Consider the following 17,470-nt stretch of genomic DNA (forward strand, 5'->3'; position numbering starts at 1 on the left):
AATACCCAAAGGCTGGTGACCCTGCCCATGGAAATACTACACATTCCTCTCTTCTTTGTGAAACACGCTCTGCAAAATCAGTCAGCTGAAAAGAAGGCAGCGGTCAAACTGCACAAATAGGAAAGAGCTGCTATCTGCCAAACAGGGAAAGGAAATTAATTCAATGGGACAAGAGCAGCCAAGTGCCTGAATCACTTTTTAAAATGAGGTATTAGCTTGTAAGCCACACAGGTCATTTCTAAACATTTACCTCAAAGCTTGGAGGGTAAATCTCAACGGGTTCTGATCCACAGCCACTGCTGCTTAGCACTACATTAGCATAACTACAGTTAGCATTAGGCTGGATGGAAGGCTGGGAGGAGGAGTGCGCTTATCACAAGCCCAGATGTTTAATTGGAAGAAACAAGCAACAACTGGCCTGTAAGTCAGGCGGTGCCAGGAAAGGCTTTTACTTGCTCTTAGTCCCTGCAGCCCCTTAAAATGTTTGCACAGAAAGTAATTTTTCAAATAACCTGCATCTACTTCAGCTCCAATTACCTATTGGTGACCTCAGGCCTCCTGCGCGCTGACCACAGAAGAGAGAGCACTTCTGTTGACTGCAGCTCCCCAGCCCTGAGAATGGAAAAACAAACATGATTGTGCTAATTCTCATTCTTCCTTTCTGACAACCAATTGTGACTGTTCATCCCATGCACATGTCCATGTAGTCAACTCCCTCAGGCTCACTGAGGGAAATTTACACTGCTAAATTTCCAATTATTTTGTTACTACTAAATATTGTTTGACAATTATTTTCCTCTTTACTTTCAATTATTCTCTTCCATTCCAGTAACAACTTTAGTTTTTCTTGTCATTATCTTATGTAATACCACCAGACAATCGATGTGTCTAACTTGAATATTAAGCTCCCCTCCGATCCAAGATGTATTTTTGCAATAGCATGAACGCAAATGGGGTCAATGGCTCAGAAAAGATTTTTCTCTCACTCACATCTGTTCATGGAACGTTTGGCTCCTTCATCTACTCAGATCTTGCTTGTTCTCTTTCTGAATCCTTTCTGACAAAAAAAAACCAAAAAAAACCAAAAAAACCCCAAACATGCATTAAGAGCGTAGTCAAGAAGAACGCAATTCTGTCAACATTTGCTGCCTACTTAAACATTTTTCTTGCATACCAAAAGCATGGAACTGGGACAAAAGGACTTTCTGGTTTAGGCGTGGCCGGACCTCTGCATACAGTATTGCTTCACTGAACACAGTATGTTGCAAGAGGGTAATATAAATTCCATTCTGTGTGACCAGGCAGACCTCTGGGTATTATTTTTGTATCTTGGTTATTCGGTCTACCTTCGGAACTGCCCTGATACCAATAGATTCATTGTGAGTGATCACAGGTTACAAAGATAGGAAAGTACAACCTCAAAGCTATGCTAGCTGGACTCCCAGGGCACTAGCTAGGCAAGTTATTGATGGTACAGCTATGGCAGACTCCTACAAGTGCACCTGAACTAAATAAGGAAAATTCTCAATCCTGGAAGTTCTTATTTTTTTCCATTTGTGACTAACTCTGAATCTCACAGAGCCTCAGAAGCATACAGCACGATTGTGAATTGTGTTGAACACCAATTTCATTGTTTACCCAATACAGCACCAGGGAAATAGATATACGCTCCATTTAGTATCCTAACCTCTGGGATCAGTTCTGTTCTGTAATCTGATTCCTGCACACATACGCATATCCCTGTACAAACAGGGCTTTCTACTCAGAACTGTACGTATTGAAAGAGTTCTTAAAAAACTTCTGTGTCGGACAGCTCTCACCTATTCTGTTACAGCACACCTCACAAAGCACAGTTATCAGATAAGCATCGGTGGCATTTACCACCTCAGCCTGGGTACAGACAGGTAGTGTGTGTAAGAGCACACCATCCAAGTCAGAAACAGGAACCCTGAACCAAATGCCTTGTAGTGCTGTGCTATGGTGTGCAACCAGTTGGATCACTGCCTTACTGATCAGGTCCTGCCTTTTAACTCTCCCAATTAACAGTTAATACTCAGTGTTATCATTGCAATAGAACCTGACAGCAACTATTTTCCATGGCTAGCAATACACTGACCTCTCTCCCCGGTTACTTAGCTGCATCTTGCATGAGACTTCAGAAAGTCTCCATTTATCTTCTGATACTCTGCTATCACTGCATTTGTCTTCAGCTACTTCTCTACTCCTTACACATGCAACTTCACTTTCATCTGCTTGTAGACTGAACTCTAATATCTTTTCAGAGACTTTCTTCATCACCAGTGGAAATATTGCCACCATCCTCATCAATCCCACATCTCAGTGGATGCTTCTGCCCACAACCTCTGGGCAGCAAGGAGCTTGCCTCCACAAGGAAACCAATACCTGGGTGATGTGGGATCTGCATTAAGACAAGGGAGAGCCAAAGTAAAGTATCAGCTAGGCCTACAACCACAGGACTTGGTCAGAAAGAAGCTCCTTTAACTACACCTAGAAGTTAATAACAAAGTAGTCAGTAGAGGTAAAAGTGTTCAAGTCATACAGACATTCAGTGAGGAATATAGATCAGGAACAAATGATAACACCTCAGATAACCTTCTGTTCTTTGGGACACATAACTTCTTCAGCATACATTCTTTACAAGCGCTCATGGTATCTGGACTTCATTTTGACTTCCAAACTGAAATGCTGATCCCCACCTTTCTGGTGTTGGAATGTATCTCACTGAAGTAACTGGTTAGTGCTTGAGTAGGAGGCACTGCCCAGACAAATACACAAACAGAAATGAAACACACTTGCCAAATTCCTTGTACTGGTGGTATTGGCAGCATGAATAAGCTCAGCATCTTTACTGTGAATGAAACAGTCACAAAATGTACAAACAAACAGTCACTATGTGTGTAACCATGGCTCAGTGAATTTCCTCAAATCCCACGGGGATTTCCTGACTTCCTGCTTCACAGCCAACTACCTTTGCTAGGATAAAAATCATACAGTCCATGCTTTACAAAGGCTGTTGAACATAGCTCAGATGTGAAGGAAGGTGACGCTACTTTCTCTTCTCAGATTATCACAAACACTGGCAAGCAGTTCAATTTCCTTAGTGGTGGAGAGCTGCAATTCTACCTGAATTGAGGTACCAAGCTGCCTTTGGTCCTGTGCACATTAATGGGTTAAAAACAGCTATGACAGGTTCAGCTTTTCCACCTATATCAGCATAACGCTGCTAGCATAAACAGACTACCAGTACACTGCAGCATTAAGAGAGATTTTGAAGCCATTTAGATGACACAGTGCGTAAAATGATCACAGCTGCCAGCTCTACAATAGCACTTGCCAGACTGCCAACATACTGGAAAACACCGTAGGAAATATTACTTGTGCATGTGGAGCCCTTGACATCATCTAGAACAGACCAGCAAGAACAATCACTCCAGACTTTGGTTTCTCTTGCCAAAGGACAGAAATGCTATGAAAGATTTTACAGCGTGGGGCTTTTTCCTAGGAATAGTGATGAAAGATTCACGTAAGACCAAGTCTGCTCTATGCTTTTTTTTCATTCTAGTGACTCAGAACACAAACAGTCCCATGGTTTGGACAGTCTCCTGACCTCTGCTGAAGCACTGGGAAGGCTCACACCTCACATATGTGCCTGGGGTTCACTGGCCTAATTCTGGAAGTCTCAGGAATCTAATTCATCACCAGGTAAGCCTACTCTAAATGATAGATTCCTATGTCAAACCAGCAGGTTACTAACTGCAAACCAAAAAACAGCTCCTTTTTGTTTAATATCACGCAACCTCTGAAAATGAACTGAAAAGAGTCACTTGCAGATTAAATATCACTTACTGAAGTTGACACGCTGTTATTACAGCAGCGAGCAGCACATTGATGATTTTGTGAAATGCACTTTTTTTTTTTTTTTTTTTAAGCCTATCAATCCTGTTTTAGTACAAAATAGCAAAAAAGTCACTACATGACCTGAACTTCATTACTCACTAAGGCTCAGCTGCAGCTGTACTGCCTGGGGAACAAAGGATGCCCTGCAACACAAAAACAATGTCACAAATTCACAAACTGTCTTTCTCCATTAAATATCACTGCCTACACAGCCGCCCCTTTTTGCTCTTTCAAGTGGGATACACCTTTAGATCAGATTTAAGGCTACGACACTTGCTTTCATACTAAGATGATGAGGCAGTGAAGAACAGCTGTTATGAAATCTGTTTCTGCCAGGAAGGCTAAGACTCACATTTCCAGTTCTGAATTCTAAAAGCAGCATTCCCTCCTTCCAGTGAATCAGAAATGTATTTTTAAAGCCTTGTCATTTAGTATGAAGGAATCACAAAACAGTTATGTATAAGGTCTGCTTTCAAACAAGCCTTCAACAAACAGTCGAGCTGGACAATTCTCGCTGCTGTGCCCTGCTGACAAGTTCCACAGGAAACAGTTCTATAGCTCTAAGAAGCAGAAAAACAGCTGCAGTGACAGCACAACTACAGGTGATTTTTAAACAAGTCTTAAATACCAAAGTTGACTTTCTTGATATTGCCATCATTAAGGAAGTCCTTAACACAATAACAAGCAATCATCACAGCCCATAAACAATAACTGAGTACAAAGTAGCTGAGGAAAAGGAGCACAAGCCTAGCTGACCCATCTGCAGGAACAGACATGAAGTGACAGCTGATGTCTGTCCCCTGGAGTTGGAGGAGGTACCAAAGAAAGCCTTCAGTGCAGATCTGCCAGTGTAAGGGCTAGAACCCAAGGTTTAAGCCACAGTCTGACATGGGCGTAGACTCTTAAAACACACAGAGTAACATAAAGCCACAGACATTTGTCATTTGAAAGCAAAAGAAATGTGCAGTGCATTTCATATCCTCAATTGAATTCAGATGTAAGGAAATCTTGGCCAATCAAGGGAACAGATCCAGATGAGAGGACTAACTGGATTCAGTTCTTTCAGAAGCATGGCAATAGTAGTTTCTAAGATGTAGTTAAAATCTACAGATCTTTGCAGAAAAATATCTAAAAGCAACTCTTTAGCTCAAACTTAACGTCAGCAAAGAAAAATTTGGAAACCTATCAAGCACTGACAATACTTCTGGAGGGACTGTGCCCCACCTGCTAAGAAAGGCTGTTATTGTTTAAGAAAGAAGGAGTCTAGTTACATAAGTTCTCAGAGGAGCACCTAGACATTGTATATCCAGTCAGACTCACAGGAGAGACTGAAAATGCTCTAATTCCCTCTACTAGTGGAAACAGGGACAACTTAAATGGAGGTCATCACTAAACACTCTAAAAGACGACCTCTAAACTGGTCTTTACTGTCTTTTTGAGACAATCTCCAATCTAAAAATACAGCATAATCAAGTAAGAAGCAGAAGTACCTGTACAAATGGTTCAGTATTTGGTATTGAACTTCACGGCATTGGGTTGATAATGACTTGGTAGTTTTCACCTGCCAGCACAGGAGCGGATGTTCTGTCCCACAGTCCTGGATCACATCTATGGTTCCACCTGCTAGGCCACACTACAGGGCAATGAAGAAACACAGTAGATGTCTTCCTAGTTTTTTTTCAGTCACCCAGACATGGTGAAGAGGTCTTGCCAACAACATGTGACAATGAAAGCAGTGCATCAGTGATCCTTCAGTGCACAATGCAGATCAAGTTTGCAAGCACTTATTACTACAGAAAAAAAGTTAGACTTCACAATCAATAGCCTATTGCAGCTATTCATGCTAATATGAAGAACTGCTAATGTTCCATGCCTTCACAGGCATAATCAATCAATAACCTCTAATGCTTGGTAAGAATTCCCCTTCTAGACCTTCAAAACTAAATACAGACCACCTGCCAATTTAATCCATCAAAAACCACCAGGAAACTGAGAGAAATGGGTTCAGTATCAGTGATGTTAGGCAACATGGAAAACTAAGTTCTCAGAGGGTTTCTTCCTTTTTCACTGAGGTAATTGGTGGCTCAGAGCTGTAGTAGTAGATAGTCATGAATGGAGCTCCTGAGGGGTCAGCACTAGATCTAGCACTTCTCAGTTGTCTTATAAATCATCTGGATAGCACAAATGAATTGACATTCAGCAAGTCTGCAGATGACACAGAATGGAAAGAGTTGCAGCAGACAAAAGAGCCACTATTCAGAGAGAATTAGGCTGCATGACAAGGTCAGTAAGAACTGCACAGGATTTAACTCCTGCACCCATAACAAAATAAACACAGGCAGCAGCACAGGCTGCTCCATCAGTACTGGATTATAAGCACCTACAGGTGCTTATAGGAGAGAGATAACTGAATACCGAGCTTTGAAATCAGTCTAATTCTCCAGCAGTTACAACTTTCATTTCTGAGTGACAGGACAGTACCTGCCCTTTATAACCAGGTAAATTGCAAAGACAGAAATTGAACAAGGCATAAATATATAAAACTGGAAGATTCCTACCCAGTAAGTAACATCTAACTCTGCACTTCAAATGCTTTCATAAAATATATTCTCATAATACATATGGAACACAGAAATAGTAATTACATTTAAAAATGAACCACAGATCGCAATACAAACATATGTAATGCATTCCTAATGCACAGCTGAAGATAGAAACTGTAGGACAAGATGGTGGTATTTGAAAATTTGCTCCTGAACTCAGTTGACTGAGGCCACATAAAATATCAGTACTAAATAGCTGCAGAAGCAGAGATGCCTGTAGAATAAGACTCAGGTCTGCACGCTCTCCTTCAGCTGTAGTTTCCTCCTTACCACAGCTTTACAGTCTGAGTTAAGTTTAGAATTCATACTCTGGTGGTACCATAACTGTCAGGCTCTCCAAAGATCCTCTGGGATTAACCTGTACAGAATCAGAGATCCATCAACTGATACGCAGCACATTCTCAGACTTGATCTTTTTTTTCAACCTAACTATATTACTGATCTATTTCCTTTGTTTCAAAGTTCAGATGTTGCTGCTCAAAATAAACATGCAACCCCTTCCTCTTTCTCCTTTTATCAGCCCCTGTAAATGGAACTCTAACACAAAGTGAAGTATACCTTTGTACAACATTTGCCTCACATTAAAGCGTATTTAATAACATGTTCTGCTACCAGACCCATTTCATTGAGTGGAATTTTCCTGAACTGTTACTAGAAAAAATAAGAATGTAAATTGATTTCAAATGCTGAGATCATGTCTGAGTACAAAGCTGCAATTAAGGCAAAGTAACAAACTCACATTAGATTTTAGTCCACGATGTTGCATAATCCTCCATTTCTATTTCACCAACCACAGGCTGTTGAAAAACAAGGCAATCCTCTGGGAAACAGAAATATCCAGCAGCAAGATGATCAAAGGCGTATTGTTTTTTGCTGTACCAGGCCATCCTATCTCAAAGTCAAGATTTGGTTTTCATATGCTGTTAAAAGTAGCATTCCTTCCCACCGAACCTCATCAGGATGTGGCAGACCATAAAGGCAACTTAAATTAAGAATTTCCCGCTGTTATTGCTCATGTTCAGACACAGGAAAAGGCTGTGATCTTGAGTTAGGAAGTAACAACCATTAGCAGAAACAACCTATTCATTATTTTTCAAGTCCATGCAGATCTAGAGTGCATCTATACACACACAAGTCACAAAACAACAGTGCTATTGCAAGCAAGAGCTATCCAATTGACAGCACTCTGTGACAGTATTTCAAATCCCTCCTCATGAGAAATATCCCCAAGATTTGTTTCAGCATCTTCAAAGTCATGGAGAACAGCAGTTTCCTTTCTAACAACAGAAATCTTATGTTCAATCTAGCTTGTAAAACAATGGCAATTGGTACATAAAGTTCATGAAGGTATGTTCTAGATGGTGGTGAGAAAGTGAACAGACCACAGCTCTCAGTAACACGCATTCTATCCACCTGATGATGGAGTTCAACAGACTCTCATGCTGTAAGAACAAAAGCAATCCTTCAAGCAACTCAGAGCACATTATCCCAGTCCCATTTAATCCAAAAGAGAACACATCCAGCGTAACACTACAGTGAAGTGAAAAATCCCTCTCATGAGTTATATAAAAACTCACATTCCCTACATACTCTAAGTGGATAATAAACTACAATTAACGTATATAGGTGTGTGTATATACACACTATAATAACATTAAAAGACAGAACTCCGCCAGCTGCATATATGGGCAAACAGAACATACACATGAAACTACAGAAATGGTATCAAAAAAACAAATTCCACACAAGTTTTTATGTATACACACTGCAAACTGCTCTGACTCCCCACACACAGTAAATTATCACACAGAAATGACTCACAGCTGAAGTATGCCCATTAAGAGAGGTCACTGGCTGGATTTAGGATTTTGAGTCAGGAAGACTTGTAATTTGCAAACAAATCTAAGCCAATTCAGCTTGTCAGCAAAATATCACTGCAGCTAAAAGAAGCAGCGGCCAGTGCAATAAACTGAATAATAGTATAAATACATCTAGCAAGGGAAAAAAAAAAGCTCAGAAAATGCTCAGTATTTCACAAAGAACAGATTTTAATGTACATTCACTGTTTAAGCCTGCTCAAAAGAAACCGTCTCCAGGATTTTAAAAATCATGTACAACCCAGTAAACAAATAAAATAGTTTATTTTTACTCTCATGATAAAAAAACCCAACATCAAAACTTCCACATTATGTAGAACTCCTCTGATCAGATGTATGCACTTTGTCCCTTACTTAGTCCATGTAAAAGAACTGGAAGACAATCTTCAAGGCCTTTGTTTTTCAAGTTAGCAATTTAAGCACGTATACAAACAACCTGCTGGAACATCACTCAGAAATTGGCTCAGACATTTTAAAACAGTTCTGTGATTTAAAAGGCAAAAGTGGGAAAGAATTTACTGACTTCCAAGAATTCGTAACTTTTCTAAAATCAGCTCTCCTAATCAAGAAGCACATAACCAGAAATCCAGAAAATAATTACAAATGCATCACAGCTTACAATGCACCTCAAACACTGACCACTGTAAGAATTTTCATCTTTCTTTCTCACTAGGAACTGCAGCAGGCAGGATACTCTTTTTTTAACCTCACACTCAGCTTGGCTCAAAACTTCAAGTGAAGTGCTGAGCTATACCATAGCCTTGTTGGCTTTTTCAAATGTTGACTAAGGCAAACTTTAATAGCTCAGGTAAACACCACCATGTATCCCCCTGAACTCTGACAGGAGATTGGACTGCACCCTTTCAGTAATACAATGAGAAAAACATCAATATTTATCTTTGAAAACATGCTAGAAACCAAAGTAATTCCTGGAAATTGTGCTGTGGGAGCACAAAATGCTCTTTAACTGTTTTGCACTTTGCTGTACTCTTAGGCTTCCTAATGCACATTTATGGCACATACTTTTCTATTAAACACAGCTTTTGTTTCCCCAGACTCATCTGCTACACCATCCTAAAAAGAGAATGCATTTTTGTAAATAACTTTAAAAAATTTATAGACATAAAACATTTACATGTTAAAAGAATTAACAAGATAAATCTCCACACTTGCACTTGTAGTGATTCTGGAAGAACTAAGCAAACTGAAAAGTTGCTTTTCTTGTTACTAAGGCGTATCAGATACTGTTGTAGACCACTGTGTCTTTCTTCAAGCTGCAGTTACTCTACAAAAATGACGAGACTAAGAGGATGTACCTTTTTCCCCCTGACCTCAGCTGGAGACACTCATTTTTTTTTTGTTTGTTTGTTTCAAACTCCTAACTGAATTTAGGATTTTTCAATTGAAATGAGCCTGCTAAGGTAAGAAGGGGTTAAAGGTTTGTAGAACTTCTCATTGTTCCTAAATATGGCTGTGGAGCTGTTTCCCCAACCAGTTTGTTCTGGCTTCTTTGAAACTGCAAAAACCCGCAGATTCATTGTTCCATTTTGACCTTCTCCAGTCCATGCTTAGCACGGTTCAGATATTCCTACTTCACCTGTGTTTTGTTTTGCTTCATTTTCCACTTTTTCTTCATCATTCTTTGCTTGCGGTAATTCTTCAGCTTCTTTGCAGCCACACCTTCATTTCTAACAGGCTTAACTGGGTTGCCTTGTGTTTCCATAGTTACTGGCTCTCCCTCGTAGGGTGCGTCTGACTGCCCTTTCACCCCACTCATCTAGACATGTGGGGAGAGAGGAAGAAAGAATTAATAATCTCTATCTCTATTAAGCAAAGACACAACTACCTTCAGAGAACTCCCTTCTAATTCCAGCCACACTCAGGGCCACACTGAGACAGCATGAGAGGCACTGATGCTCTTTCTGGCACCACTGGGATCTCCCACTCCTTTCATGCCCAAATTGCCCTCTGGCAGAAACAAAAGTACCTGAGGCCATCAGAAACTTGTGTGCAACTCTATATTGCCCTCATATAAGGGCAGAATGTATCTAAAATGCACAACTGGCACAGAAAGTGTCAAATCAGTAAGCCTGCACTGAAAAAACAATAATGCCTGAGAAGTTTCCTGCTGGTACATTGTTGTGTTACCTGCTCAAAACTTTAAGAGCTAAGAGTGGGATCTTTGGGAAGTTTCCAAAGCATGATATGCACTGTTTAATCATTAGTGTAAATTACAAAGCAGGCTGAGGTTCTCAACATTCTATAAAAAAAATTCTATTAAAATTCTCTTTGAATACAGACAATTAATTCAGCTCACGATAAATTCTGTTGTTATAGAAACAATAGCAGCAAAAAGCAAATGTTAGGAGTACGTCATCCACGCAAACAACTATGTATTTATGTCTGAGAAATGTTTTCCTGAACTAAGAAGTTACTCCCAGGTGCTACACAAAGTACGCATAGCTCCGCACTAAGCAGCATCTGCTCTTAAACATTATTGCACAGATACTGCTAGGAATGTTGCCCCGAGTAGCAGGGAACAGCATACCATGAGAATTCTTAGTTTCCCTGTTTCCCCATGCAAGGGGAGCCACCTGAATTGCAATCAAAGTTTTCTCCAAGCTAAAAGGTGTTTAGAACAACAAAAAGCAGGTGATTAGTTGTTATCTAGCTGCCTCAGCTAACACTTGAAAAGACTAAAATGAAATCTTTTTGCTGCAGAGAATTTGCTATTATCCACACATGAGATTTGTTTGACATCATAATCAACCAAGAACAGATTCAAGATCCTCCATCTGCTGAAATCAGGAATCAATAAAATGAGAACAGGGACTATTTCAAAGAACAGCATGAGGAGATTAGGAAAAGTACTTAAACTTCCAATTAAGAGCAACTTCCTTGGGTTTGCTTGTAGTGTTATCCCACAGCTCACAACAGAAAACATCTTCTTTTTGACATGGGTCATTTCCTTACAATCTCTGCTGCCCGCATGAGGCTTCTGGTATCAAATATTAGAGCTGAGTGCTCACTGCAGTCTCCACAGGGGAAGAACTAACCTAGAGCCCTCTCCTGTCTTGTTACTTAATTTCACAAAGCTCCTTTGAACTCACCATCACATGCCTTGAAGGCATGCCAGTGTTCACTAAACAGTGCAACATATCAGGATTCTGAGATTTGGAGTAAAGAAAAGGGAAAAACGGAGGGGAAGTGGGGACTTGAAGACAGTAAAACAGTTAAATAGTTAAAATAGTTTCAGGTCCTTCCTGAAATTGTTGGAAGATAGAGCATATTGATAAAAAGCAACATCAGAGGCAACACTAGGAAATCTTCATAAACAGAAAATACTGTACCTGTTCCAGCTGTACTGAACGCCTATAATTTACTAGGCTTTTAAGTAGGGGAAATGCTGTATCATTTTTACTGTCCAAAAGCATCATTAGCTCACATTAAAGATGCAAAGCTCCATTTTGAGGAGATTTTGACAAACAGGGTAAAAAGTATATTTATTAGAAAAACACATATCATATAAAACTGCAATAAATATAATTTATCATAGACTAGACCCTGAGATTATAATTCATCTCACCTGATTGCACCTGTCTACAGTTGCACTAATCATCTATAATTCTGGAGTCCTTGGAAAAAAATAATTACAGCATGAGTCCTGCAACCTACTGATGAGACCATCTATCCTAGTTTACAGATGGATCTTTATTTAAGCATCCCACTTCCCTCTGCTGACTGTACTACAAGCTTCGACATTGCTTTTCTATACTGTCAGGCTTAAAGCTAGGTAAGATGAATTTCATCTGAAGTACCTTTCAAGAAAAAGGCATTCCTTTTCCTGGTTACGGATGCAGAACTCTAAAGAGTCTCTTTGAACCCACAAGATGACAAATAAATATATCACCTATAACCAGTGGCTTGGAAGGATTATTTCCAAACTGCTACTCTGTTTTTCCACTAAGTGCAATACTGACCTTCTGTTTCCATATGGCTTCTTGGGGTGCAGGCGGAAAGGTGCATGGGACTCTTCCATGTTTCATGTGATAGGGCAAAGGGAGACTGGGATCTAGAGGCACCCAAGGCACTGAGAGCATGGCAGGTACTGTAGGCAGATCACAATGAGCCTTATGTAAGTTATATGAAGCTCTTGTTGGCTTGTCAAGAGAACTCTTGTAGATTGCAACTGATGAATCTCCTGCAGCGTGAGTCAACAGATAAGAGCCCTCCTGCAAACTAAAAAGATATAAATTAAAATATATATATATATTTTTGTTTGTTTTGCTAATTGTTTCATTTTATCTGACAATCTGAACAGGATAGCTGGTAAGTTTTTAAATGCAGAAGCACAACATCTTTAGGGAATTACTTATCAGCCCTTGTTTTATAAAAAGACTGTGGACAAAAATGAGCAAGTTAAACTGTATTAATAAATTCTTGCTCATTTACGTTTTACATTGGCAAGGAGATTCAACCTCTTCTGCCATGCCACCAACATCTGCCTACAATGTCATGAATGAACATAATAGTTGGCGTTATTTCAGAGCAGCCCTTGTATACAGCAAAGCAGCTTGCAGACTGAAAGCCTCAGAGCAGCTAAAGAAAGAAAAATAAGGAACAAGAGAGAAGTTGCAATAGTGTGCAGACAAAGACATATGCTGTTGTAAGTAAAGTTAAGCAGAAGGGAACATACAAAGGGAATGTTGTTATTGGTAACAAAAATCAAAACTTTTAGTGTCAGCCTCCATGGTGTTACAATCTACCACTACATACTGTTAAATCAGCTCAAAAATATCCCATCTCCTCTCTTGAATTAGTGGTTCATAAAAGTCAAGTTGTTCTTTTGTACCATTCATACCAAAACTACAACCCTAAGCACATTTTTATGTGGCACTGAGTTACGCTATGCTAGACCTAACAGGATCTCTAAAACATTTCATGTATCCAAAGACACAAAAACCAACCACTGTACATAAGAAACAGGATCACATGGGTACAGCTGGAAAGGAATGTAATGTACAAAAATGAAGCACTTACTCAGACACTTTCTTCAATATGTGATGAAGTATATTCAATGAATTCGCTGGCCTGTAAAAAAAAAAACAACTACAGAAGTAGTATCTTGCAAGGCTTGTTAGAATTTCTGATTAATCATTAAAAACACCAATTAAGATACTCACTTAATTAATCCAAGCTTTTCTCTTAACATATTTGGAGAAATCTTTTCTAGCATAATAAGTTTTGATGTAAGACCATCAATATGCCCTGAAAAACATTAATCAACACATTAAAAAAAAGAAAAAAAAGAAAAAAAAAAAAAAAAAAAGAGAACAAATATAAAGGTATAATTTGCAGACCTAAAGCATTTTGGAAGGAATACTTTTTCCTGTTTCACAGTGTAGAGCAGCAGAAAGAATCTATCAGTATGGCACAATAACTGAGAATAAGGTGTACAGCTGTTACTATGTACAGACACTTGTGTCTGGGCTGTCTATAGATCAGGGATGTGCCCACGATTCCTGCAAATCTCACATCTTGAGAGCTGTCCAGCATGTGCAAATGTGCAACCTCATTTTGCTACAGCTTTACTCCTGTCAACTAGTTTGTATCTTCTTAAATTTTTTTGATGCTTAATGCTATGCTTCCTTACCATGTAGACAAGCTAACCTTTTAAGACAAATTTACCTCAGAGTAGAACATACTTGTTTCTCTGTTCTGCTTTGTTATCTGAACATTTATATTATTTGGTTTTTCCAGTATTCTGTATCCTTGTCTTTTGATTTGTTTTTTTTTTTTTCCCCTCAAGTGAAACACAGCTTACAGTTCTGGCCTTGTTCATGGCAAATTTCTGAAGACTGTTTATCTCTGACATAGCTGAAAGCTTTCCTCTACACGCTGCTATAACAGGCACAGGCTAGCCTGAGTTTTCACTTGAAAAGCAATAAAGATTATTACCATAGCCTGTACATTAACATAGCGGAGGCACTTTATCAAGTGAGGTTCTCTCTCATGTTTAGGTTTTTGCAGAAAACTGTCCTATTTCAGCTTCCACAAGAAGAATCAGAAGAACACAGTATAACAAAAAAAAAATGACCTCGGTGGAATTTACTGCATGCTATAAATCTGCCCTTGTAGGAAGTCTAAAAGCTTCGACAGTATATTTAAAAATGCTGAACAAAAGCATTTCACATTCAAGGCTAAGCATTACTCAGCAATCCATTATGGGATGTAAGATGATCAAGTAAGATCTTACATCTTACAATGAATATGAAAGGAAACCAGTTGTCCTTGTTCACAACACCACGCATGCCTTACTTTCCCTGATAGCAGTATTTTCTGTAAGACTAAACAGCTAAGTTTAATGTTCTGCATTGCTAACTATGAAGGAAGAAACCTCAAATCGTTAAAAAATAAACCTGTGTTCTCCATTATTTGTCAGCATCTCTTCAAAATCTTCATTTCTAAACTCTTTGACAGCATAGCTGGAGAAAAACATCTATTAACTACTCATATCAGATTTATATTACTGTATCCTTTATTTAAGAAGTGACTGAGCAAGACCACTTGACATTCAGTAAATTATCTATGAAGTGCTTTTTTCCAAACAGTCTTCAAATCATCTTTAATTATAAGTCATTATTATTCCATTCAGGTGAAAGTAAACTATGCTTGGGTACTTAATGCAAACAAGCTAATTTCTGGGGTAAAGCATTCCCAGCTTTAGTCAGCAAAACCTGTCACAATTCTTTTTAACCAATTAAAACAGGTACAGATACTTTGGGAAATGTCACAGCCTTTCTGCATGCATTTTATCTTATCTGAGCAGGAATAGGACTTCAAACAACAACTGAACAAGATGCTCTACAGAAAGACAGCACTCTTTGGTTTGTGTGAAGATAATACGTCTGCTTTAGAACAGATGGAGAGTCCATTTATCAAGAAATCAAAAATCCAACTGAACAGCACATCTTGCAAAGTACACAGGAGCCAATACCTTCATTTCCGTTTTCCTTTTCATCGGCTGAACTGAGACTGAGTCACTGTGAGATACTTCCCTTAGTCACACTGGAAAATTATGGGGCACTATCCAAGGTCCAAAGAACTTTTCACTCATACCTACTAGCAAAGCAATAGGTTGCTAACACAGTGATTTCAGGTTCGTTCAAGATCCAAGAACACACCTAAGCAGCATGCAAAACTTCAATTTAAAAGAGTCCACTTAAGATCTACACATTCTCAGAACTAACTGAATAAGAACAGAAGTTTTATAGGTACAGTATTAGTAATGGTAAGAGCAAAGTTTTCAAATAGTTTTTTCATACCTTCACACTTAATACTGTTGGATAAATTCAAAAAGAGCAGTAAGTCTATGGCTCTAATACTGCTGATTCAAGCATCCCATTATGATAGGACGTATTTCACTTATTTCATATTACAGTATGACCCAAAGAAGATGCGTGGATCATGTCTGCCTTTCGGGTTACAAAAAGCGTGTGATAGTCTAAGTCTTACATTTGGGTATCAGAGCAAAGAAAAAGAATGAAATATTTACCCAATTTTAAGCCATCCATAATACAGGGATATTATACAAGGATTATTATACGACTGGGGAACTGCCACTTGCTTTCCAGGGGGGAAAAAAAAAAAAAGAAAAGTCTTTCAAAGAGTTGTGTAACTAAATCAGAACCGTATTTTTCAGAGCTCCCCAGAAATATAAAACGAAAAGCAGAATCAAAGCTGTGTTCAGCTTGGACAGGAGAAGGCTCTGGGGAGACCCAAGAGAAGCCTTTCAGTACCTAAAGGGGGGCTGTAAGAAGGAAAGGGGCAGACTCTAGCAGGACTAGGGGAAATGGTTTCAAGCTAAAGGAGCGGAGATTTAGACTGGGTATAAGGAAGATGATTTTTACACTACAGTGGGACAGGTAACTCAGTGGTGGATAGCCCGTCCCTTGGTCATTCAAAGTCAGCCAGGACAGGGCTTTGAGCAGCCTGGTCTAGCTGCAGGTGTTCCTGTCCATGGCAGGGGAGTGGACTAGATGGCCCTTAAAGGTCCCTTCTAACTCAAATCATTCCATGAATCCTGAAGTAGAACATGGTAACAGTCTCCTATTAAAAGCTGTTGTAGGTACAATTTTATACAAAATTGATTGCTGCCTCCCAGGCATCTGTTTACCTACCTATATTAGAAAATACATGCTGGTACCAAAAATGCACAGTTCCCAGTTTACCTACCTGAATAAAACCCACATTCTGCCAGCACCAAAAGTTATTCACATACAGGAAATCCAACACAAATAATATCCTAAATCTTTTTTTGCTTATTTCAACAGTGGTGGGAGGAGGCTTTCATACATGCTAGGAGAACTATCACAACCAGTACAAGCCCCTGCAGATTCCAGGGTTTGCTGCCGGACAAAGTGCATCCAAGAACTGAAAAACAAACAGCACTGGAATAACCAGTGTCTCAGCTTCACTACAGCTTTCCCCTTAAGCACACAGAGCTGTCAGAGTCTAGCCCACAGGAGCCTGCTTGCTTAGGGCTCCACACCCACTCCATAGCTAACAGCTGCCTGCGTGGTACAGTGGAGACTAAGGAACTTGTGAATCAGAAAGGGATGACAGCTCATGCCGGAACAAGAACTGCTCTCTCCTACAATCCTGAGAGCCTCAGTAAATGGGTGTTGGCTGTGAGCTGCGCAAACTTCTGTGCCCTAGCCACATGCTAAGTGTCCTGTTACTGATGGATGATTAGATAGACGTGCATTCTTTGAGCCTGCATGCCTTTCTAAGACAGTCAGCCCACTCTTTACAACTTCATTATTTCCTCACATTGCTCGTGATTCTGGAAAAGGTATTACCTTCTCGAAGGGGAGAAATGCTTCAGTGAAGTTTAGTACTATTGTACTTGCTTAAAAAAAAACCACAAAAAAACGTTCAGAATCGCACATCAAGGTAAATTAGAAAAGGAGAACTTTGTGCATAATGATTTAATAAATTTGGTTTTGTGAAGACTTTTAATCATATCTGATTTTATGTAAGCCTTACAGTTCTGTGATTAAGATACAAAGT

General features: G+C 39.4%; 1 protein-coding gene across 18 annotated transcripts in view; it reads right to left on the bottom strand.

Annotated features, from left to right (window-relative positions):
- ICE2 (interactor of little elongation complex ELL subunit 2) overlaps positions 1 to 17,470 on the bottom strand; it is a 37,064-nt gene that overhangs the window by 5,523 nt on the left and 14,071 nt on the right. For 4 of the 18 annotated variants that reach the window (XM_085515019.1, XM_085515026.1, XM_085515030.1 and 1 more), the window contains exons 12-15: positions 13,582 to 13,666; positions 13,439 to 13,489; positions 12,379 to 12,637; positions 9,996 to 10,175 (exon numbers count right to left, since the gene is read on the bottom strand). In XM_085515019.1, the coding sequence (XP_085371145.1) occupies positions 9,996 to 10,175; positions 12,379 to 12,637; positions 13,439 to 13,489; positions 13,582 to 13,666 (575 nt within the window). Of the gene's footprint in view, positions 1 to 512; positions 613 to 799; positions 1,058 to 5,408; positions 5,552 to 7,260; positions 7,319 to 8,551; positions 10,176 to 12,378; positions 12,638 to 13,438; positions 13,490 to 13,581; positions 13,667 to 17,470 lie in introns of those variants that run through there. The other 14 variants (XR_014934190.1, XR_014934192.1, XR_014934191.1 and 11 more) reach the window with 12 other exon arrangements.

The sequence above is a fragment of the Coturnix japonica genome, chromosome 14 (assembly GCF_054131305.1).
Source record: "Coturnix japonica strain WE chromosome 14, WE-NBRP24, whole genome shotgun sequence".
Lineage (NCBI taxonomy): Eukaryota > Metazoa > Chordata > Aves > Galliformes > Phasianidae > Coturnix > Coturnix japonica.